The sequence below is a fragment of the Scyliorhinus canicula genome, chromosome 12, assembly GCF_902713615.1.
Source record: "Scyliorhinus canicula chromosome 12, sScyCan1.1, whole genome shotgun sequence".
Lineage (NCBI taxonomy): Eukaryota > Metazoa > Chordata > Chondrichthyes > Carcharhiniformes > Scyliorhinidae > Scyliorhinus > Scyliorhinus canicula.
In genome coordinates, this window is record NC_052157.1 from 1,632,412 (window position 1) to 1,657,039 (window position 24,628).

At 51.4% G+C, this 24,628-nt stretch overlaps 2 protein-coding genes across 2 annotated transcripts in view; one reads left to right on the plus strand and one right to left on the minus strand.

Moving 5' to 3' along the window:
* The window catches only part of gatm (glycine amidinotransferase (L-arginine:glycine amidinotransferase)), a 213,724-nt gene that overhangs the window by 95,429 nt on the left and 93,667 nt on the right, over positions 1 to 24,628 (plus strand). The gene's annotated exons all lie outside the window — the stretch shown is intronic.
* Positions 3,607 to 24,628, minus strand: part of LOC119974212 (glycine amidinotransferase, mitochondrial) — a 32,983-nt gene continuing 11,961 nt past the window's right edge. The window contains exons 4-6 of the mRNA XM_038812958.1: positions 23,838 to 23,901; positions 11,563 to 11,679; positions 3,607 to 3,767 (exon numbers count right to left, since the gene is read on the minus strand). Of these exons, the coding sequence (XP_038668886.1) occupies positions 3,655 to 3,767; positions 11,563 to 11,679; positions 23,838 to 23,901 (294 nt within the window). The 3' untranslated portion in view covers positions 3,607 to 3,654. The remainder of the gene's footprint in view (positions 3,768 to 11,562; positions 11,680 to 23,837; positions 23,902 to 24,628) is intronic.

Genomic DNA, 24,628 nt, shown 5'->3' on the forward strand with positions numbered 1-24,628 from the left:
GTCATACAACGCACGCTACGAGAGTAGACACTCCTGACCCCCTTTAGTCCATAACTACTGGAAGCCTGCGGACCCAGGACAAAGCTAGAGGCCGTTGTTCCCTGATCCGGCAGTCCCCTTATCCAGATAAGTATTTGGCCTATTATTGGTAGGATTAGCCTAGTCTTATAGTTTTATATGCATGATTAGTAGATAACTATTATAATAAACGTGTCTTGTTTGAACTTACTAACTGGTGTGTGGAGTTATTGATTTGAACTTGAACTTGAAACTTGTGGTGGTATCTTAACGATACCTGGCGACTCCACAGCTAAGGAACGAAACAGAGCCAAATTGAGTGTAAAGCACACTCAACCAGAACTAGCAACAGAGGGTGAGAAGGTAACATCAAACACTAGTGTTTTGTGCTTAAACAAAGGAGATTACAAGGGGATGAGAGAAGAACTAGCTAAGGTAGACTGGGAGCAAAGACTTTATGCTGGAACAGTTGAGGAACAGCGGAGAACCTTCCAAGCGATTTTTCACAGTGCTCAGCAAAGGTTTATACCAACAAAAAGGAAGGACGGTAGAAAGTGGGAAAATCGACCGTGGATATCTAAGGAAATAAGGGAGAGTATCAAATTGAAGGAAAGAGCATACAAAGTGGCAAAGATTAGTGGGAGACTAGAGGACTGGGAAATTTTTAGGGGGCAACAGAAAGCTACTAAAAAGCTATAAAGAAGAGTAAGATAGAGTATGAGAGTAAACTTGCTCAGAATATAAAAACAGACAATAAAAGTTTTTACAAATATATAAAACAAAAAAGAGTGGCTACGGTAAATATTGGTCCTTTAGAGGATGAGAAGGGAGTTTTAATAATGGGAAATGAGGAAATGGCTGAGGAACTGAACAGGTTTTTTGGGTCGGTCTTCACAGTGGAAGACACAAATAACATGCCAGCGACTGATAGAAATGAGGCTATGACAGGTGAGGACCTTGAGAGGATTGTTATCACTAAGGAGGGAGTGATGGGCAAGCTAATGGGGCTAAAGGTAGACAAGTCTCCTGGCCCTGATGGAATGCATCCCAGAGTGCTAAAAGAGATGGCTAGGGAAATTGCAGATGCACTAGTGATAATTTACCAAAATTCACTAGGCTCTGGGGTGGTCCCGGTGGATTGGAAATTAGCAAACGTGACACCACTGTTTAAAAAAGGAGGTAGGCAGAAAGCGGGTAATTATAGGCCAGTGAGCTTAACTTCGGTAGTAGGGAAGATGCTGGAATCTATCATCAAGGAAGAAATAGCGAGGCATCTGGATAGAAATTGTCCCATTGGGCAGACGCAGCATGGGTTCATAAAGGGCAGGTCGTGCCTAACTAATTTAGTGGAAATTTTTGAGGACATTACCAGTGCAGTAGATAACGGGGAGCCGATGGATGTGGTATATCTGGATTTCCAGAAAGCCTTTGACAAGGTGCCACACAAAAGGTTGCAGCATAAGATAAAGATGCATGGCATTAAGGGTAAAGTAGTAGCATGGATAGAGGATTGGTTAATTAATAGAAAGCAAAGAGTGGGGATTAATGGGTGTTTCTCTGGTTGACAATCAGTAGCTAGTGGTGTCCCTCAGGGATCCGTGTTGGGCCCACAATTGTTCACAATTTACATAGATGATTTGGAGTTGGGGACCAAGGGCAATGTGTCCAAGTTTGCAGATGACACTAAGATGAGTGGTAAAGCGAAAAGTGCAGAGGATACTGGAAGTCTGCAGAGGGATTTGGATAGGTTAAGTGAATGGGCTAGGGTCTGGCAGATGGAATACAATGTTGACGAATGTGAGGTTATCCATTTTGGTAGGAATAACAGCAAAAAATAAAACATGCTGCTGTGCAGAGAGACCTGGGTGTGCTAGTGCATGTCGCAAAAAGTTGGTTTACAAGTGCAACAGGTGATTAAGAAGGCAAATGGAATTTTGTCCTTCATTGCTAGAGGGATGGAGTTTAAGACTAGGGAGGTTATGTTGCAATTGTATAAGGTGTTAGTGAGGCCACACCCAGAGTATTGTGTTCAGTTTTGGTCTCCTTACTTGAGAAGGGACGTACTGGCACTGGAGGGTGTGCAGAGGAGATTCACTAGGTTAATCCCAGAGCTGAAGGGGTTGGATTATGAGGAGAGGTTGAGTAGACTGGGACTGTACTCGTTGGGATTTAGAAGGATGAGGGGGGATCTTATAGAAACATATAAAATTATGAAGGGAATAGAGAGGATAGATGTGGGCAAGTTGTTTCCACTGGCGGGTGAAAGCAGAACTAGGGAGCATAGGAGCTGGTTTAGCACAGGGCTAAAGAGCTGGCTGTTAAACAGACCAAGGCAGGCCAGCAGCACGGTTCAATTCCCGTACCAGCCTTCCCGAACAGGCGCCGGAATGTTGCTTTTCACAGTAACTTCATTTGAAGCCGACTTGTGACAATAAGCAATTTTCAAGTGATGAATTTTGGTCAGGAGAATGAGGAGCGGCAATGTAACCAAAAGGAGTGGAGGAGCAAAGAGACCTGGGGCGAGGGGCAGTTTATGCTCACACCAATTCTGAAAGAGGAGGACAAGTTGAGAAATACATGAGATCATTGGCCAGAATACAAAAACCAGGAGGTTTTGTTAAAGCTCTAAAAGTTCAGACTCGGCTCGAGGCTGGTGTTCAGTTCTGGGCACCGCATTTCAGGCAAGATGTCTCGGCCTTGGAAAGGTTCCAGAGGAGATTTACCGGAATGGCTTCAGGGATGAGGGATTTCAGTGATTGTGGAGAAGCTGGGATTGATCTCCTCAGAGAAGCGAAGGGTCAGAGGAGATTCAATAGAGGTGTTCGATACCAGGAAGTGTTTTGATAGAGTAAATAAGGAGAAACTTTCTTTTGTTAGACGAATTAGAAAGCCAAAGATACAGATAATTAGCCAAAGAACCAGAGGTGACTTAAGGAATTTACACAGCGAGTTGTGATCGGGAGCACACTGCCCGACAGTCTGATGGAAGCAGATTCAATAATAACTTTGAAAAGGGAATCGGTTAAATGAAGGAGAGGAATTGCCAGGATTATGGCTGTGGGGGGTGGAGCAAGAGAGTGGAATGAGTAAAATAATCTTTTCAAAGAATAGAAACAGCCACAGTGAGGCAGTGGCCTCCTGTGCTATATCATTCTAAAATTAGATCCTTTGAGTGAAGAGTTGTTTCTCAGCATTACCTATTATATGTGCAAACTCTAATTTTGAGGGGAACCCCTTTGTTTAAAATTTCCCCACCAGAAAATATATTTTCCCTTAATCCACCCGAGCAAATCCTTCAATCTTCTTGAACATCTCAATTATATGAATTACAGATAAAACATAGAAATTAGGGTCAGGAGTAGGCCTGTGTTTTTAATCGGTGTTTTATCTCCTATGTTGATGCAAACACAAACCTATTCTATTCAACCTGACTTCATAATTCAACCCTTTGTAGCCCATTCTGGTGAATCTACCTCCCCTCCAAGGTCTTGTCAAGGTGCAGTACCAGAACTGAATGGAGCGTTAAACAGACCTTTAAATAAAACTTCCTTCCCTTCGTATTCCAGCCTCTTTGAGATAAAGGTCAATATTCCATCAGCTTTTTTCAATTCTCAATGACCTGACTCCCTGCAAAACTCAGTCAAAGTATGATTGGAGGGAGCCACGACGACGGATGTCACATGTCCAGCAATGAAAGCTCCCGCCCAATGAGTTTGCATGACTGATGTTGACTTTAATCGTTTTGATTCCTGGAAAAGGAAAGAGATTTTATTTAATGGTGGATTACTTCATTGCAGTGTTAATGTAAGCCTACTTGTGACAATACTAAAGTTTATTATTATTATAACTCCTGATGTGTTGGGTACTCAGGATCCGTGGAGACTGTGTTTCCCTCAGCAGTAAAACATACAGGTTACCAACACTTGGAATAGTACAACACTATGTTATTAAGGTAGAAACTGTTGAACATACTTTCACTGTGGGTCGGCACTATGTTAAATTAAACTAAAGACCTATGCCTATCCTGACCAGTCTATGCACTCAGCACATGGTGAAGGATCTGTGCTGCAAGCTGTCAGCTCTGTCCTTCTGAAAGGCTGCATCCCGAATGAGCGGGAAAACTGATGCCCTCTGTCTTTATAGTGAGTGTGCTCTAACTGGTGATTGGCTGCTGTGTTGTGTGTGTTGATTGGTCTTGCTGTGTGTCAGTCAATGAGTGTGTCTGCACCATGATATACTGATGTATATTATGACAAATCCATTGTGCTTCGTATGAAAGCTGCAGTCTGTTCACATAAATCATAGCTCTCAAACTGGGATCCGCACGTGCTTTTGAGAGGATCCGTGAATAATATGAATAGGACCCAAAAGTGCAAGTTGGGTGCTGGCTGTTATCCTGATTTCCTTTGCAGCTGGGAGCTTGGACAACAGGGAGTGGGGGGGGGGGGGGGGGGGGGGGTTACGAGACCGCTCCAAAACAGATTAGCGAGTGGGGCCATGAACTGACTGAGAAGCCCAAGAGAGGAGGAGAGAGATCAGAAAATCCCTCTACCTCTCAACAATCATGTGTTGAATGGGCAGGTAGGGGATAGTTACAGCGAAAATGTGCCAATAGCCTAATCCTGCTTTCTCCCCATAGCCTTTGACCCCATTCTCCCCAAGTGCTATATCCAGCCGCCTCTTGAATATATTCAAAGTTTTAGCATCAGCTACTTCCTGTGGTAATGAATCCCACAGGCTCACCACTCTGGGTGAAGAAATGTTTCCTTATATCAATCCAAAATGCCTTACCCTGAATCCTCAGACTGTGACCCCTGGTTCTGGACACACCCATCACTGGTAACATCTTCCCTGCATCTACCCTGTCCAGTCCTGTTAGAATGTTAGAAGTCTCTATGAGATCCCCCCTCATTCTTCTGAACTCCAGCGAGAACAATCCCAGCCTAGTCAATCTCTCCTCATATGACAGTCCCGCCATCCCTGGAATCAGTCTGGTAAACCTTTGCTGCACTTCCTCGAGAGCAAGAACATCCTTCCTCAGAGAAGGAGACCAAAACTGCCCACAATACTCCAGGGGCGCGATTCTCTGTTCCCGCGCGGCATCGGGAAGGCCGTCGTTAACTCGGCCGAGTTTCACGACGGTGTCGGAAGCCACTCCTCGCACCCTATTCAGCCCCCCCCCCCCCCCCCCCCCCCCAGGGGGCTAGGAGCGACGTTGTGAGAAACTCGGCCGCTGGGCCTTGACGCTTGCGTCAAAGCGGCACGCTGAGAATGACGCGACGGCGGCGCCTAAGTGACGTCAGCCGCTCATGCGCAGGTTGGCCGGCTCCAACCAGCGCATGCGCGGTTGCCGTCTTCCCCTTCGCTGCCCCGCAAGACGTGGCGGCTTGATCTTGCGGGGCGGCGGAGGGGAAAGAGTGCGTCTCTTGGAGACGCCAGCCCGACGATTGGTGGGCACCGATCGCAGGCCAGTCCCCTCCCGAGCACGGCCGTGGTGCTCAATCCCCTCTCTGCCCCCCACAGGCCCCAAACTTACCTTTCGCACGATGTTCACGGCGGCAGCGACCAGGTGTGGTTGACGCCGGCCTGAACAGGTCGGGAAAGTCAGGCCGCTCGGCCCATCCGGGCCGGAGAATCGCCGGTCGCTGTGAAAAAATGCGAGCGGCGATTCCGCGACACGCCATTTTGGGGGGGTGGGAGAAACATGGGGGGGTGCCAGGGTGGCGTGTCGTGATTCGCCCGGCCCTCCCGCGATTCTCCCACCCGGCGTGGGGAGCGGAGAATCATGCCCCAGGTGTGGCCTCACCAAGTCCCTGTACAATTGCAGCAACACATCCCTGCTTCTATACTCAAAACCTCCCTCAATGAAGGCCAACATACCATTAGCCGTCTTTACCGCCTGCTGCCCCTGCATGCTTACCTTCAGCGACTGGTGCACAAGGACACCCAGGTCCCGCTGCACACTCCCCTCTCCCAATTTACAACCATTCAGGTAGTAATCTGCCTTCCTGTTTTTGCTTCCAAAGTGAATAACCTTTCACTTATCCAAATTATACTGCATCTGCCATTGATTTGGCCACTCGCCCAACTTGTCCAGATCTTGCTGTAGGATCCCTGCATCCTCGTCACAGTTCACCCTCCCACCTAATTTGGTATCATCTGCAAACTTTGAGATGTTACATATTGTTACCCACATCCAAATCATTAATATATATTGTGAATAGCTGGGGTCCCAGCACCGATCCCTGTGGTACCCCACTAGTTACTGCCTGCCAATTTGAAAAGGACCCATTAATCCCTACTCTTTGTTTCCTCTCTGCCAACCAGTTTTCTATCCACCTCAATACATTTCCCCCAATCCCATGTGCTTTAATTTTGCACAATAATCTCTTATGCGGGACTTTGCCAAACGCCTTCTGAAAGTCCAAATATACCACATCGACTGGCTTCCCCTTGTCAACTGTAGTGGTTATATCTTCAAAGAATTCCAACAGATTTGTCAAGCATGATTTTCCCTTCATAAATCGATGCTGACTCTGACTGATCCTGCCACTGCTTTCTAAATGTTGTGCTATAAAGTCCTTGATAATGGATTCAAGCATTTTCCCCACCACCGATGTTAGGCTGACTGGTCTATAATTCCCTGCTTTCTCTCTACCTCCCTTTTTGAATATCGGAGTGACGTGAGCTACCCTCCAATCTGCAGGGACAGTTCCAGAGTCTATAGAATCCCGGAAGATGACCACCAATGCATCCACTATTTCCAGAGCCACCTCCTTCAGCACTCTGGGATGCAGATTCTCAGGCCCTGGGGATTTATCCGCCTTCAATCCTATCAGCTTTCCCAGCACCATTTCTCTACTAATGTTGATCTCCCTCAGTTCTTCCCTCTCACTAAACCTTTCATTCTCCAGCATTTCTGGGATCTGGGACGGAATTCTCCAACCCCCCGCAGGGTCGGAGAATCTTCCGGGGCCGGCGTAAATCCCGCCTTCGCTGTGGCCGGAATTCTCCGCCACCCGAGAATCGGCGGGAGCGGGAATCACGCCGCGCCAATCGGCGTGCCCCCCGCGGCGATTCTCCGGCCCGCGATGGGCCGAAGTCCCACCGCTGACACGCCAATCCCGCCGACGTGGTTTCAACCACCTCTGATGGCGGCGGCATTGGCGGCGGGAGCGGGCCCCCAGGGTCCTAGGGAAGGTGCGGGCGATCGGACCCCGGGGGGTGCCCCCACGGTGGTCTGGCCCGCGATCGGGGCCGACAGCGCCCTGCAGAATCGCTAGAAGATTTCCTAAGAGACTTAAAAACCTTATCCCGGGACTGTAATTACCAAGCTGTAAATGCTGCAGAACATAGGGAACTCGCTGTCCGCAATGTATTTGTTGAAGGCCTCAGATCCAATTACGTGCGCCAGCTGTTGCTTGAGAAGGGGGCCCAAAACTTAGAAGACACTGTAGAACTCGCCACTACTATGGAGGTCTCATTCCGCAGCCTCACCTCGTTCCCCGCGGACTCCGCGACCCCGTCATGGGCCCCCAACCAGCGACTGCGCCAGGCCTGCGCCACGCGGCCACCCAGCCACTATGCTACTCCAGCTTGCCACTTTTGTGGCCAGTCCCAGCACCCGCGGCAGCACTGCCCGGCCCGCAACGCGACACTATGCCCGGGTCTGCCTGGTGAAGAAATCCCCCTCTCCAAACTCTCCCGTAGCCCACAGTACTCGCTTCCAAAACTCACAGGCCCGCATGCCCCGAAATGCTGCAGCCTGTATGCCGACTCCGCCCCCACCCGACATGTGCGACTCATGGGGACGGCCACCTTGGGCTCCATCCTCTCCAAACTCAGCAACCCAGATCGAAGACTGCGACCTCAGCGGGCAGTCATCACGGGGCCACTAGCACAGCTGATCGAGCCGCCGACTACCCACAACTCAGCGCAGTCACTCTGGACAAGTCGCGTCCGCAACTCTATGATGACCGTTAAAATCAACGGGTACAGGACACCGTGCCTCTTCGACTCCGGGAGCACCGAGAGCTTCGTACACCCAGATCTGGTAAGACGCTGTTCGCTCCCTGTTTTTCCTGCACGGCAAACTATCTCCCTCGCTTCGGGCACCCACTCTGTTCACCTCCAAGGGCGCACCACCGCGACTCTCACAATCCAAGGCGCTAGCTATTCTAATTTTCAACTATACGCCCTGCCCGAACTCTGGGCCCCACTCTTACTGGGACTCGACTTTCAGTGTAACCTCAAAAGTCTCACCCTCAGTTTCGGCGGACCCCTACCCCCACTCACTATCTGCAGCCTCGCTACGCTGTGAATCCCTCCCCCCTCCTCTCTTTGCCAACCTCACTCCGGATAATAAACCCGTAGCCACTCGCAGCAGGCGGTACAGCCTGCAGGACAGGGTGTTCATCAGAACCGAGGTCCGGAGGCTCCTACGTGAGGGGATCATAGAGGCCAGTAACAGCCCCTGGAGAGCTCAGGTGGTGGGCGTCAAGACCAGGTAAAAAGTCCGCATGGTCGTGGACTATAGTCAGACCAATAATCGGTTTACGCTCCTCGATGCGTACCCCCTCCCCAGAATTGCAGACATGGTTAACCAGATCGCACAGTATCGTATTTTCTCCACGGTGGATCTGAAGTCTGCATACCACCAGCTCCCAATCCGCCCGGAGGACCGCCACTACACGGCGTTCGAGGCCGATGGCCGCCTCTTCCATTTCCTCCAGGTTCCCTTTGGCGTCACTAACGGGGTTTCGGTGTTCCAACGAGCAATGGACCGAATAGTGGACCAGTACGGGCTGCGGGCAACGTTTCTGTACTTAGATAACGTCACCATCTGCGGCTATGACCAGCAGGACCACGACGCCAACCTCCACCGATTTCTCCAGACGGCACAGAAACTGAATCTCAGCTACAATAAGGAGAAATGCGGTTTCCGCACAACCAGACTAGCCATCCTCGGCTATGTCGTGGAAAACGGAGTCCCGACCCGAACCGTATGCGCCCCCTCTTACAACTCCCTCTCCCTCATTGTCCCAGGGCCCTCAAGAGGTGCCTGGGATTCTTCTCTTATTATGCCCAGTGGGTGCCCCAGTATGCGGACAAAGCCCGCCCACTATTTAAGGCCACACTCTTCCCACTGTCAGCCGAGGCTCGCCAGGCCTTCACCTGCATCAAGGAGGACATCGCCAAAGCGGCCATGCGGGCGGTGGATGAATCCGTCCCCTTTCAGGTGGAGAGCGATGCCTCAGAGGTCGCTTTCGCTGCCACTCTGAATCAGGCAGGGAGACCAGTCGCCTTCTTCTCCCGAACCCTCTCCGCTTCGGAACTTCGACACTCCTCAGTCGAAAAAGAAGCTCAAGCCATTGTGGAGGCCGTACGGCACTGGAGGCACTACCTCGCAGGTAGGAGGTTTACCCTCATCACCGACCAAAGATCGGTTGTCTTCATGTTCGACAACTCGCAAAGGGGCAAAATTTAAAATGATAAAATCCTGAGGTGGAGGATCGAACTCTCCACCTACAAATATGATATCATGTATCGACCGGGGAAGCTCAACGAGCCCCCAGATGCCCTGTCCCGCGGCACGTGTGCCAGCGCGCAGAGTGCCCGCCTGAAAGCTATCCACAATGACCTCTGCCACCCGGGGGGTCACCCGGCTCGCCCACTACGTCAAAGCCCAAAATCTGCCTTTCTCCACCGAGGAGGTAAAAGCCATCACCAGGGACTGCCCGATCTGCGCGGAGTGCAAACCGCATTTCTATAGACCAGACAGGGCCCACCTGGTCAAGGCTTCTCGGCCCTTTGAACGCCTCGCCATCGATTTCAAAGGGCCACTTCCCTCAAATAATCGGAATGTGTACTTCCTGAATGTCATCGATGAGTTCTCCCACTTCCCATTCGCTATCCCGTGCCCCGATATGACCTCCCACACAGTCATTAGGGCCCTGCACAGTGTCTTCACTCTGTTCGGTTTCCCCAGCTACGTACACAGTGACCGGGGTTCGTCCTTTATGAGCGACGAGCTGCGTCAGTACCTGCTCGACAAGGGCATTGCCTCGAGCAGGACTACCAGCTACAACCCCAGGGGGAACGGGCAGGTGGAGAGGGAGAACGCGACGGTCTGGAAGACCGTCCTACTGACCCTCCGGTCCAGGAATCTCCCGGTTTCCCATTGGCAGGAGGTCCTCTCCGACGCGCTCCATGCTATTAGGTCCCTCCTAATCACAGCCACCAACCAGACCCCTCACGAGCAGCTCTTTGTTTTTCCCAGGGGCACTACCACGGGGGCTTCGCTCCCAGCTTGGTTGAAGACACCGGGCCCGGTTCTCCTCCGGAAGCACGTCAGGGCACACAAAACTGACCCACTCGTAGAGAAAGTGCTTCTACCTTCATAGAGTACCCTGACGGCTGTCAGGACACTGTATCCCTCCGGGACCTAGCGCCGGCAGGATCCAATCCCACCACTACCACCGCCGAGGTACCCCTCACACTACACCCCACCCAACTCGTCGCGCCCCATGCCCCCGCACCTACCGGGTCGCTACACATGTTCCGCGCACCCGCGCCCACAAGCTCCCAGCGCCCCCAATCCCCAGTCGTACCAGACGGGTATGAAGCTCGGACAGAATCACCCCTGGAGTCCGCCATCATACCCCAACCAACCATGATCGTCCAGCCACCAGAAGAGGCTGCAATCCCGGTGCTCCACCGATCACAACGGACAACTCGACCACCGGACAGACTCAATTTGTAAGCCATCACCCCCGCCGGACTTGATTTTTTCACAGGGGGTGAATGTGGTGAATTATAAACACTAATGATCCACACTGTATTGTACAACATGTGTTGAGCCTGTACCTTGTACTAGACCATGTGTAGTTGCGCGGCTCTACCCATAGGGGGAGATGAGGAGCTTGTACTGGGCTCCACCCATGGCTCCTCCCCCTAACCGGAAGTATAAAGGTTGCTGTTGTGAGCCTGCCTGCCAGTTCATCTAGAGTTCATCTCGTTGCAGGCAGGCTCTGTTGTAAGACGATTAAAACCACTGTTCGCTTCTAACCACGTGTCGCGTGAATTGATGGTCTCATCACGGCGATGGTAGTCAGACATCAGGTGAACAGTCAGTGCGAGGTGTAGTTCCAGACGAGTACAAAGAAACTCCATGATAACGTGCTATGTAACAGATCTTACCCCGTGTAATTGAATAAAGATCCTGGTTTGGACAAGTCAAGGTATTTGGTGGATTCCTTTGCAAGGTACAGAAGACCAAACACAACAACGCCCACATCCCATAAATGAATTTTAAAAAGCAGCGTTTTCTGTCCTCTCTCTCCCTCACTTGACTGCTTGTAGCTTGTTGTCAATACTCAATATATTCATATGTACTTTCTAACTATTAAACAATGATAAGGTTGCTTTGTTTGGAGGTTGAACTGCCCAGACTAATGGACACTGATCCCGTACAGAAAATCCCCCATCAACATATCTGTGTAGGTGGAGGCGCTGTACGTATAGTAATTGTAAATGATGAGTTACCCAGTTTCTCAAACATCTTTTGAATTGTAGTCTCGTTCTTCTGAACCATCACTCTCTTCTCGTCCAACATCAGAACATTCATGGATAACCATTTAGACCCCATCCAAAGAGGGTGATCTGCAGGAAAGATGGAGTGGAGCACGGTCACAATCTCTCCATATCGCATTTCTGAACAATCTGCCACCTTGGCCAACATTATTTTACAGATTGACCATCAAGAAATTTGTCACTTTCTTTTTAAAATGGGGACCATAAGACACAAAGACATAGGAGCAGAATTAGGCCACTCGGCCCATTGAGTCTACTCCGCCATTCAATCATGGCTGATATTTTCTCATCCCCATTCTCCTGCCTTCTCCCCATATCCCTGATCCACCACGTTCCCTGTACTTTATCCCATTTGGAATTGTCTGACAGCAGGTTTGTGACATTGCTCGAGTCTGCTCTCTCCTCCTCCATTGCTCGAGTCTGCTCTCTCCTCCTCCATTGCTCGAGTCTGCTCTCTCCTCCTCCATTGCTCGAGTCTGCTCTCTCCTCCTCCATTGCTCGAGTCTGCTCTCTCCTCCTCCATTGCTCTAGTCTGCTCTCTTCCCCCCCCCCACCGCCCCCTCCCGGTGTCAGTGGACCCCAATTCTCAATCACCATGACTACCAGTCAAACGACCAGCAGCTGCTGGAAAAGCTAATTAATTATTTTCCCCATCGGGTTGGCTGCATCTTAAATTTGTAAATGGATCTTTAACATCTGTGCGCACAGCTTCGCAACCCCCCCCCCCCCCCCCCTCAAAAAAACATTTCCCCCCCTTTCCAAGTCCTGTGGTGGTGGCAGCCCTGAGGGTGGGGGGCAATGGAGGCAGCATATGAGACTGGAGGGGGCGCAGTGTGGTCACCGATCTGTGACAATCACCGGTTTGTCTCGGGGGGGCTGGATGGGGGCTTTAAGGTATGGCAGCGGGCCGGGGTTGAGAGTTTTGGGGATCTATTCATCCAGGAGGGCATTCCGACCTTGGAGAGGAGTTTGATTTGCCAGGTGGGAACGGGTTTCGGTATCTTCAAGTGCGGGACTTCGTAAGGAGACAGATCCCAAGCTTTCCACACCTCCCCCTGAGGGGACTACAGGATAAAGTGCTGTCAAAAACAGGGATTGGAGGTGGGAAGGTTTCGGATATATACAGGGAATTGTTAGAGTGGGAAGGGGCCCCTATCAGAGAGGTGAAGAGGAGCTAGGAGGGGAGCTGGAATCCGAACTGTGGGAAAAAGCCTTGAAAAGGGTAAATGCATCCTCGTCCTGTGCTAGACTCAGCTTGATTCACAAGGCCCACAGAACGGTAGCTCGGGTGAGTAGGTACTTCGATGAGGTGGAGGACAGATGTGGACGGTGTGGGGGTAGCCCGGCCAACCATGTTCATATGTTTTGGGCATGTCCGAAATGGAGGGAATTCTGGCAGGGATTTGCAGATATTATGTCGGTAGTCCTGGAAGGTAGGGTAACTCCGAAGCCAGGATGAGCAATATTTGGGGTGTCGGAAGATCCCGGGATGGGGGGGGGGGGGCTTGCCGATACCCTGACCTTCTCCTCCCTGGTGGCTAGGACCAGATCTTGCTGAGATGGGGGGACTCGGAGCCCCCGGAATCAAGAGTGTGGATCAGGGATATGGTAGTTTCTCAGTCTGGAGAAAATCAAGGGATTTGCCCGGAGTTGGCAGCCGTTCATCGATTTCTTTAACAAAAATCGAACGTCAGCAGTAAGGGGGGAAAGGGAAAAGGGCGGGGGGGGGGAACAGGAGGCCTGGCAATGTTAAATAAGGACAGGGAACTTAGTATGCAGGTAACTGGGGATAGGGCGGGAGAAGTGGGGTACGTGGTTTATTGTTTGGTGTGATTTTAGGGGGTATTTTGTGCGTCGACCCGTGCGGTTGTTTTAGAAAAGTCAACATGTTAAATTGTGAAAAGTACAAATGCTTCAATCAAATATTTTCTAAAAAAAACATTTTCCCCCTTTTCCTTTAGACCTAATGGTGCTAATTGAAGCCTCATTAACAGTCAGTGATGGGATGAGTCAATAACAAATCATCTGATTAATCCCGGATCAGAAAACTGATCAAAAACTAGTACTGTGGGTATGGGGGGGGGGGGGGGGTACCCTGGGCGGGGGGTTACCCTGGGCTCACACCCTGTGGGTATGGCGGGGGGGCGGGGGAGGCGGGGGGCGGGGGGGGGGAGATAATTGTGAAAGTTTCCAAATCTCGGCTCAAACATGTTTGCATAAATCACAAACAGAATCATTCAGAAAGCAGCTGAATCAACCACTGTTTTAGAATGGGGGGAGAGTTGGCTACATTTCACTTTATAATCGACTTCATAAACAGAGGGTTTGGGAAGACACATAATCGCCTATTTCAAAAATCAAATCTCCTCGGCTCACAGACAGGCTGCGGGAAAAATAAAGGAGTTCAGTTTGTCCCTCTCCCCTCTCCATAAACAACACACACAGCCATTTATTAGCTTCATTTGTGTACAGTACTCAGATCTTAGAATTGTTAGAAAAACAAAGGTAGTTTTAAGGCATTTATATTGATAAACATTAGAAATAAGGTATAGTTTCAAAGTGGGTTGAATGTTTTGGTGCCCGGAACAGTAAAACCTTGGGCAGATTCATGCTGAGCAAAAGTGTTTGTAAGTGTGGGCGTTGGCTCAGTTCCAACTGTGTTTCTATTGTGCTTCAGTGAACATCTCTGAACTCTGCCAGAAGAAAGACTGGACAGGACTGGAGCTGTGAAGAGGCAGGATTCTGAAAATACAAGTTACAGTCCAGATAACCAGGGAATTAGGACAGAAATAAAAAGTGTTTAAGACGACTGGACAAACTGAACAGAGGCCAAGGTATTGTTCAGAAAAATTCATAGGAACAGGAGGAGGCCATTCCGTTCCTAAAGCCTCTCTCGCCTTTCAATGAGACCATGGCTGATCTATAACCAAACTCCATATTCCTGCCTTTGGCTCATATCCCTTCATATCTTTGCTAAACAAAAATCTATCTATCTCAGATTTAAATTGAACAGCTGATATAGTTTGAGCTGCTGTATGTGGGAGAGAGTTCCAATCTCTATTTTTTATTAAATAATTTTTATTAAGGTTTTCACAAAATATAAACAACAAAACAATATTAACAGAATACCCATTGTACAAACCCAAGAACAACACCCCCCCCCCCCCCCCCCCCCCCCACAAAAGCAACTACTAAATCAAAAACAAAAAAAGCAAACAACAGAAAGGAAAGAGATAACACCCACCACCTCCCACAAACCCATGTACCCACTTCTCCCTCCCACCAAACCCAATCTTCCCCCCCCCCCCCGGGTTGCTGCTGCTGCCGGCCTATTTCCCTACCGTTCCGCCAGGAAGTCCAGGAAAGGCTGCCACCGCCTAAAGAACCCCTGTACTGATCCCCTCAGGGCAAATTTCACCTTCTCCAATTTAATGAACCCCGCCATATCATTGATCCAGGCCTCCACGCTTGGGGGCCTCGCATCCTTCCATTGAAGAAGAATCCTCCGCCGGGCTACTAAGGACGCAAAGGCCAGAACACCGGCCTCTTTCACCTCCTTCACTCCCGGCTCCACTGCAACCCCAAAAATTGCGAGTCCCCAGCCTGGCTTGACCCTGGATCCCACCCTCAACACCGTCCTTGCTACCCCCTTTCCAAAACTCCCCCAGCGCTGGGCATGCCCAAAACATATGGGCATGGTTCGCTGGGCTCCCCGAACATCTAGCACACCTGTCTTCGCCCCCGAAAAACCTACCCATCCTCGTCCCAGTCATATGGGCCCTATACAGCACCTTGAACTGTGTGAGGCTAAGCCTCATACAGGACGAGGAGGAATTCACTCTCTCCAGGGCATCCGCCCACGTCCCCTCCTCATCTCCTCACCCAGCTCCTCTTCCCATTTACCCTTCAGCTCCTCCACCGAGGCCTCGTCTACCTCCTGCATTACGCAGTATATGTCCGAAATCCTCCCTCCTCCAACCCACACCCCTGAGAGCACCCTGTCCCGCACCCCATGTGGGGGCAACAAGGGTAACCCCTCCACCTGCCGCCTGGCAAACGCCCTAACCTGCATGTACCTAAACATGTTCCCCGGGGGGAGCCCAAACTTCCCCTCTAACTCCCCCAGGCTCGCGAAACTCCCATCCACAAACAGGTCCCTCAACCTCCCAATACCTACCCTGTGCCAGCCCAGAAATCCGCCATCAATGCTCCCCGGAACAAACCGGTGGTTCCCCCGTATCGGGGATCCCATCGAGCCCCCCACCTCCCCCCTATGCCGTCTCCATTGCTCCCAAATTTTGAGGGTAGCCGCCACCACCGGGCTGGTGGTATACCTCGTTGGAGGGAGCGGCAGCGGCGCCGTTACCAGAGCCTCCAGGCTCGTGCCCACACAGGACGCCATCTCCATCCTCTTCCATGCTGTCCCTTCCCCGTCCATTACCCACTTACGCACCATCGCTGCGTTGGCAGCCCAATAGTACCCACAGAGGTTGGGCAACGCTAGCCCCCCCTATCCCTGCCTCGTTCCAGGAACACTCTTCTCACCCTCGGAGTCCCATGCGCCCACACAAATCCCGTAATACTCCTGTTAACTCTCCTAAAAAAGGCCTTCGGGATAAGGCTGGGGAGGCACTGGAACAGGAACAAAAACCTCGGGTGCACCGTCATCTTGACGGACTGCACCCTACCCGCCAGTGACAGCAGTAACATATCCCACCTCTTAACTCCTCCTCCATCTGCTCCACCAGCCTTGTGAGGTTGAGCTTGTGCAGGGCCCCCCAGCTCCCAGCCACCTGGGCTCCTAGGTACCTGAAGCTCTTCCCTGCCTGCTTCAGTGGGAGCCTACCAATCCCCTCCTCCTGATCCCCCGGGTGCACCACAAACAACTCACTCTTGCCCAGGTACAACTTGTACCCAGAGAAGCCCCCAAATTCCCTAAGAATCCTCATCACCTCCGGCATCCCCCCCACCGGGTCCGCCACATACAGCAACAGGTCGTCTGCATACAGCGACACTCGATGCTCCTCCCCACCCCGCACCAGGCCCCCCCAGTTCCCTGACTCCCTCAACGCCATGGCCAGGGGCTCAATCGCCAACGCGAAGAGCAAGGGGGACAGGGGACACCCCTGTCTCGTCCCCCGGTACAGCCGAAAGTACTCCGACCTCCTCCTATTTGTGGCTACACTCGCCATCGGGGCCTCATACAGCAACCTCACCCACCGGATAAACCCCTCCCCAAACCCAAACCTCTCCAACACCTCCCACAGATACCCCCACTCAACCCTATCAAAGGCCTTCTCCCCGTCTAATGCCACCACTATCTCCGCCTCCCCTTCCACAGCCGGCATCATAATGACATTGAGGAACCTTCGTCTGTTGGTATTTAACTGCCTTCCCTTCACAAACCCTGTATGGTCCTCATGAATGACCCCCGGCACACAATCCTCTATTCTTGTGGCAAGGATCTTTGCCAGCAGCTTGGCGTCTACATTTAGCAGCGAGATCGGCCTATATGACCCACACTGCAGAATGTTGTATTTTATATTTTCCCCGCGTCTTGACTGTGATAGAGAAATTCAAACAGCATTCATTAGATAAGCAAAACTGAACTTTATTCACTAATTAGAACTGCTAGCAGAAAATGGCTGATACTTGGAGTCGGAAGGCAGTCAATTACAAACTGCGGAGTCCGTCCCAAGTCTGCGATAGTACAGAAAAGAAGGCGATTCTTATACATTATAGGATCAAGATAACATGAATACAGCTTGGTCAGGAATTTGATTGAAAGTAAAACATAAGTAATAATCGTTACAATGGCGTCACCTTGCCGACCTTTAGGGTACTGGAGTCTCATATCATTATCTTGTCTTTGTTTTAAGAAAGGGAAGAAGTTGTTTACATACAGGAAGAGATAGTTGTTCAGCTTGTTATGTATTAAGACTACTTCTAGCTCCAAGCCTTATCTAGACTCTCAGAGTCACCCGGTTCCCATGGAGAGGCTGTCTCTGTGTATTCTGTGCCTTAGGTTATATGACATCAGTTTAAATTCACTTGTACCAAGAAAACTTGACTACTTTTCCCATCATGTCATTATTTGCTTCACACAATACCACACTCCCCCCTTTTTGTCATATCATGACAACTAGCTAAATAGGTATATCCATGATTCGTTTGAAAATGCATTTACACAAGCAGGAAAGCAATCCTATCCCTTGTTGCATTAGTAGCAGTAGAATAAAGACCTTAAAGATCCAGTCAAATAATCCATGACCCAACCATCCTAGCCATAGTTATAGTCGTGAAATTCACTGCCAATTTCTTGAATTTGAGCAGCCTGTCTCTTAATATGGTCGGCCAGGTTTGTGATATTTTCAGAGCCATCTGGAATGTAAGTACAGCACTCTTGGCCTATGATAGCGCACGTTCCTCCCTGCGAGGCTAACAGATAATCCAAAGCCAGTCGATTTTGTAATGCCACGGTCCGGACAGCCACTAGCTCAGCTGAGACCTCGGCCAGTGCCTGTCCAGTGTCCCTGGCTTCTGTTGCTGAGGCCATGTAGATCAGTTCGTTGGAAGCCTTGCTCGTTCCATTTTAGAAATTGCTCTTTTTGCTCGCGAGGGGGAGTGCTTAAGCGTGGGTAGGTGATGCATTTGGGGTATGACATTACTGTGCATTCTAAAGAATTAACTCCGTACTCCTCTCAAAATGCTCCTCTTAAGTTTGAACTACCTGATTCAGCAAAGCAATCTTTTATTACTCTGAAAAACGCCCTGGCTATCGCCCCAGCACACGACCTATGTATGACAGACCTTCACCCAAATTCTTACTGCTGTCCATTTGTTAGTCCAGGCAGCCTCTAATCTAACCCTTCACCAGCCAGTACAAGTGCATACTTCACATTCTATCGTGGCTCTCCTAACGTCTCAGCAAACCCAGCATCTGACTCAAGCGCGATTGAGCCGCTATGAGGTTTCACTATTGCAAAACCCCTACATCTCGTTTCATTATTGTTCAACCTTAAATCCTGCTGTGTTCCTCGAACAGCCCCCCGATAACCTTGAGGACCCACCACACGATTGTTTGCTTCGGAATCACTTCCTTACCGCACCTCACCCGGATTTAACAGACAGGCCTATTGATAATCCAGATCTAATTTTTTATGTTGATGGCAGTTCTTCCATTTCCCCATTTGGCGTCCCACAGTCGGGAGAGGGTCCTTGTCCCGCTTAAGGATCAAGGAAATCAGCGCCCGTGACGTAGTTGGGGGCAGAGCCCCCCCCCCCTTGCCTCGTTAAAGGTCCGAACCAACAGGGGGCCCAACAGGTCCGCATACATTTTAAAAATTCAGCCGGAAACCCATCCGGCCCCGGCGCCTTCCCCGACTGCATGCTGCCAATCCCAGTGACCAGCTCCTCCAGCTCAATCGGCGCCCCCAGTCCCTCCACCTGCCCCTCCTCCACCTTCAGAAATCGCAGCTTGTCCAAGAAGCGCCCCGTTCCCACCCCCACTCCCCCGGGGGTTCAGACTGGTACAATTCCCCATAAAAGTCCCTAAAGACTCCATTAACGTCTACCCCCCTCCGTACCACCTTCCCATCTCTATCCTTCACTCCACCAATCTCATTGGCCACGTCTCGCTTTCGGAGCTGGTGTGCCAGCATCCTACTCGCCTTCTCCCCGTATTCATACACCGCTCCCTGCACTTTCCTCCACTGAGTTTCCGCCTTTCTGGTGGTCAGTAGATCGAATCTGGCCTGAAGGCTACGCCTCTCCCCCAGCAATCCCTCCTCTGGAGCCTCCGCGTATCTCCTATCCACCCTCACCAACTCCCCCACCAATCTCTCCCTCTCCCTCTGCCCTCCCCTCTCCCTATGGGTCTGGATGGAAATCAACTCCCCTCTAATCACTGCCTTCAATGCCTCCCAGACCGTCCCCACTCGGGCCTCCCCGTTGTCATTGGCCTCAAGGTACCTCTCGATACACCCCCGAACCCTCTCGGCCACCTCCTCGTCTGCCAACAGCCCCACCTCCAAGCGCCAGAGCGGGCGCTGGTCCCTCTCCTCCCCCAGCCCGAGGTCCACCCAGTGCGGGGCATGATCCGAAATGGCAATGGCAGAGTATTCAGCATCCTCCACCCTCGACACCAGCCCCCTGCTCAGGACAAAAAAATCAATCCTGGAATAGGCCTTATGCAGGTGAGAGAAAAACGAGTACTCCCTGGCCCTTGGCCTCGCAAACCTCCAGGGATCCACCCCTCCCATCTGATCCATAAACCCCCTCAGCACCTTAGCCGCCGCCGGCCTCCTACTCGTTCGGGACCTGGATCGATCCAATGGGGGATCCAGCACCGTGTTGAAGTCCCCCCCCCCATGATCAGGCCCCCCACCTCCAGGTCCGGAATGCGGCCCAACATGCGCCGCATAAACCCCGCATCGTCCCAGTTTGGGGCGTAAACATTCATCAGCACCACCCGCTCCCCCTGCAGCTTGCCACTCACCATCACGTACCTCCCGCCACTGTCAGCCACCACATTTAACGCCTCAAACGACACCCTCTTTCCCACCAGGATCGCCACCCCCCGATTCTTCGCATCCAGCCCTGAATGAAATACTTGGCCCACCCACCCCTTCCTCAGTCGAACCTGGTCCGCCACCTTCAGGTGCGTCTCCTGGAGCATGGCCACGTCCGCCTTCAGCCCCTTCAGGTGCGTAAACACACGGGCCCGTTTGACCGGCCCATTCAGCCCCCTTACATTCCAGGTTATCAGCCGGATCAGAGGGCTCCCTGCCCCCCTCCCCTGCCGACTAGCCATAACCCATCCCCTGCCCACCACCGGCCAGCGCCCCCCGCTCGGCCTGTTCCCCACGGCGGCAACCTCCCCCCCCCCCCCCCCCCCCCCCCCCCCCCCCCCCCCCCCTCCCCCCCCCCCCCCCCTGCATACTCCAGCTCCTTCCTGGCCATTTCAGCAGCAACCCGGTACCCCCCCCCCCAGGCTAGGACCCCTCCTAGCCGCGCCCCTCCCTCCATAGCACTCCCGTGAGCCAGCTAACTTCTGCTGACCCCGGTGACTCCCGCCACACCTCCGACCCCTCCCCACTTGGGACTACTCCTCCTCCTGCGTGCCAATCAACTGCCCCCCCCCCCCCCCCCCCGCTCTTGCGCGGGAAAATAACAACCAGCAAAGGCCCGCGCTTCTCAGCCCCGCCCCCGCCCCCATTCACCCCGCAGCACGGGAAACAAGAGGAAAGCCCGCGCTTTTGCCCTGCCCAACCCCGCCTCCTCTAGGGCAGCTCCCATTGCCGGTCCCCACCACCAGCTCCCCGCACTCCCAGTTTACCTCCCTGCCTGAACCCGTCCACCAGACCCATACAGAAAGACATAAAGACATCGCCCCACCCACCCTAAAGCCAACACACATCCTGCATGAAACAGAGAACCCCCCCTACAAAAAATAGACACAGTTGCATTTACATACAAAACCCCCATCCCTGACCCTCAGTTTGTGTCCAATTTCTCGGCCTGCACAAAGGCCCATGCCTCCTCCGAGGACTCAAAATAATGGTGCCGGTCCTTGTAGGTGACCCACAGACGCACCGGCTGCAACATGCCGAACTTCACAGTCCATCTGTGGAGCACCGCCTTCGTCCGGTTGTACCCGGCCCTCCGCTTAGCCACCTCCGCACTCCAGTCCTGGAAGATCCGCACTTCCGTGTTCTCCCACTTGCTGCTCCGCTCCTTCTTGGCCCACCTAAGCACGCACTCCCGGTCAACGAACCGGTGGAACCGCACCAACACCGCCCGCGGCGGCTCGTTCGGTTTGGGCCTCCTAGCCAGAATTCTGTGGGCCCCCTCCAACTCCAGGGGCCCCTGGAAGGACCCGGCTCCCATCAGCGGGTTCAACAAAACGACCACATAGGCCGCCAGGTCCGACCCCTCCAGCCCCTCCGTGAGGCCCAGGATCCGTAAATTCTTCCGCCTCGACCGGTTGTCCAGCTCCTCGAACTGCTCTTGCCACTTTTTATGGAGCGCCTCGTGCATCTCCACCTTCCCCGCCACGGCCACGGCCTCATCCTCCCTTGCGGAGGCTTGTTGTCGGAGCTCCCGGATCGCAGCCCCCTGGGCTGTCTGAGTCTCCAGCAGCTTACCGGTGGTAGCCTTCAGCGACTCCAGCAGCTCCACCTTAAGCTCCTGGAAGCAGCGCAGCAGAGACTCCTGCTGATCCTGCGCCCACTGCCTCAGCTCCTCGAGGCCTCCGCCGGCCGCCATTTTGTTTCCCTTCTCCCGCTTTTCCAGGGGCGCTGCCACCACTTTTCTGCTCACCCCACTCCTGGTCCGGACCATAGAACCCTGGGGATCTACTGCAGACCCCTTCCCACGTCGGAATCATCGAAAAATCTCCGTTGGGGGCCCTGAAAAGAGCCCCAAAGTCCGTTTCTAGCAGGAGCTGCCGAACGTGCAGCTTAGCTCCGCATAGCCACAACCGGAAGTCGAGAGTTCCAATCTCTACCACTATGCTACCGTGAAGAAGTTGTTGCCAACATCTGTCCTGAACGGTCTGGCCCTAATGTTTAGACTATGCCCCCGAGTTACAGAATCTCCAATCAGTGGAAATAGTTTATCTTTATCTGTCCTGTCTTTCCCCGTGAACTCTGGAATACTTTGGTCAGATCACCCCTTAACAGTCTAATCCTAGCGAAAACAGGTCTAATTTGTGTAATCTCTCCTCGTAACTCAACCCCTTTAATCCAGGTATAATTCTTGTAAACCTGCATTGCACTCTCTCCAAGGCTAAAATATCCTTCCTGGTGCGGTGCCCAGAACGGTTCACAGTGACTCTGAGTGGGGCCTAACCAGGGGTTTGTAAAGCTGCAGCATAACCCCCGTGTCTTTATACTTCAATCCGCTGGATATAAAGGCCAGCATTCCATTAGCCTGTTTGATTATTTTCTGCACTTGTTCCTGGGATATTGAGGCTCTATGTATCTGAACCAACCCCCCTCCCCCAAGTCTCTTTGGACACCCACTGTACCCAACCTCTTTCCATTTACAAAGTGCTCTGCTCTATCCTTTATTGGTCCAAAATGGATAACCTCCCACTTGCTAACATTAAATTCCATCTGCCACAACTTTGCCCATTCACCCAGTCTGTCAATATCTCCTTGCAATTTTGTCATCATCCAGACTGTCTACAATGCCACCTAACTTTGTATCATCAGCAAATCTGGATATATGACTTTCTCCGCAGAGTCCAAGTCATTAATGAATAATGTGAATAATTGAGGCCACGACACAAAGATTAAATCAAGTGTTGTTCTGAGTTATAGAGATAATTGCAGTAACCAGATTTAAAGTTGGATAGTTTGGGGACAGGGTGGGGACCATGTGCACATGGTTCTGGACATATCCATGGTTGAGGGAGTTCTGGAAGGGATTTTCGGATGTAATGTCAAAGATTCTGGTGGTAGAGGTAATAATAATTAGAATCTTTATTAAGTTACTGTGAAAATCGTGAGTGATCTGGCGGAATGTCTGCATTTGGTGGCACAGTGGTTAGCACTGCTGCCTCACGGCGCCGAGGTCCCAGGTTCGATCCCGGCCCCGGGTCACCGTCCGTGTGGAGTTTGCACATTCTCCCCGTGTCTGTGTGGGTCTCACCCCCACAACCCAAAGATCTGCAGGTTAGGGGGATTGGCCACGCTAAATTGCCCCTTAATTGGAAAAAAAGGATTGGGTACTCTAAATTCATTAAAAAAAAATTCAAACCCAATGTTTGAATTTAGCTGTCCCAAAGTCATGTCTCAAATCAAATAGCAATGTCACTGGAATGGTGATCCGGGGACCCTGGCGACATGGGTTCAAATTCCACCTCGGCAGCTGGGGGAATTTAAATTCAGTTAATAAAACCTGGAATATAAATCTAGTTTCAATAATGGTGAGCATGAAACTAGCAGCAATTGTTGTAAAATGTCCTTTAGGGAAGGGAATCTGCCGTCCTTACCCAGTCTGGCCTACATGCGACTCCAGACCCACAGCCATGCGGTTGAATTTTAACCTCCATCTGAAACAGCCTCAGTTGAAGGGCAATTAGGGATGGACAATAAGTGCCAGCCTTGCAAGTGACATCCCGAGAATGAATAAAGAAAAACAAGAATCTTGTGACATTAGATATTGGGCTGAAATGTTCATTCTTTTCTCTCTGGTGTTGGAATGTGAAATAATACAATTACCATCAGGCATCAGAGGACTCGGGGGAGCGACAATCGTCCATCCAGCTTTCTTGAAAATATCAATCTGAGGGTTAAAGAGTGACAAGTCAGACAGTGAATAGCAACTTACATCTTCCCCAGTCTCAGCATGATGTCCTATGTTACACTCACAAAGCAGACATAATTGGAGAGCTAATATTTCACCATCCTCACTCAGAATATTATCGGAGATATTAAGAACGGTAGCACAGTGGTTAGCACAATTGCTTCACAGCTCCAGGTTCCCAGGTTAAATTCCCATCTTGGGTCACTGTCTGTGCGGAGTCTGCACGTTCTCCCCGTGTCTGCGTGGGTTTCCTCCGGGTGCTCTGGTTTCCTCCCACAGTCCAAAGATGTGCAGGTTAGGTGGATTGGCCATGATAAATTGCCCTTAGTGTCGAAAATTATCCTTAGTGTTGGGTGGGGTTACTGGGTTATGGGGATAAGGTGGAGGTGTGGGCTTGGGTAGGGTGCTCTTTCCAAGGGCTGGGGCAGACTCAATGGGCTGAATGGCCTCCTTCTGAATTCTATGATTCAATGAATGTGAACCTTTATCATTCTGAACAAAAGCAAATTCCTGCAGATGCTGGATTGGAAATAAAAACAGTTATTTAGAACATAGAACATTACAGCGCAGTACGGGCCCTTCGGCCCTCGATGGTGCGCCAACATTTACAATGTTGGAAACACTCAGACAGACAGACACTGTCTGTGGAGAGAGAAACAGAGTCAATGTTTCAGGTCAACAACCTTTCAGCAGAATTGGGAAGATC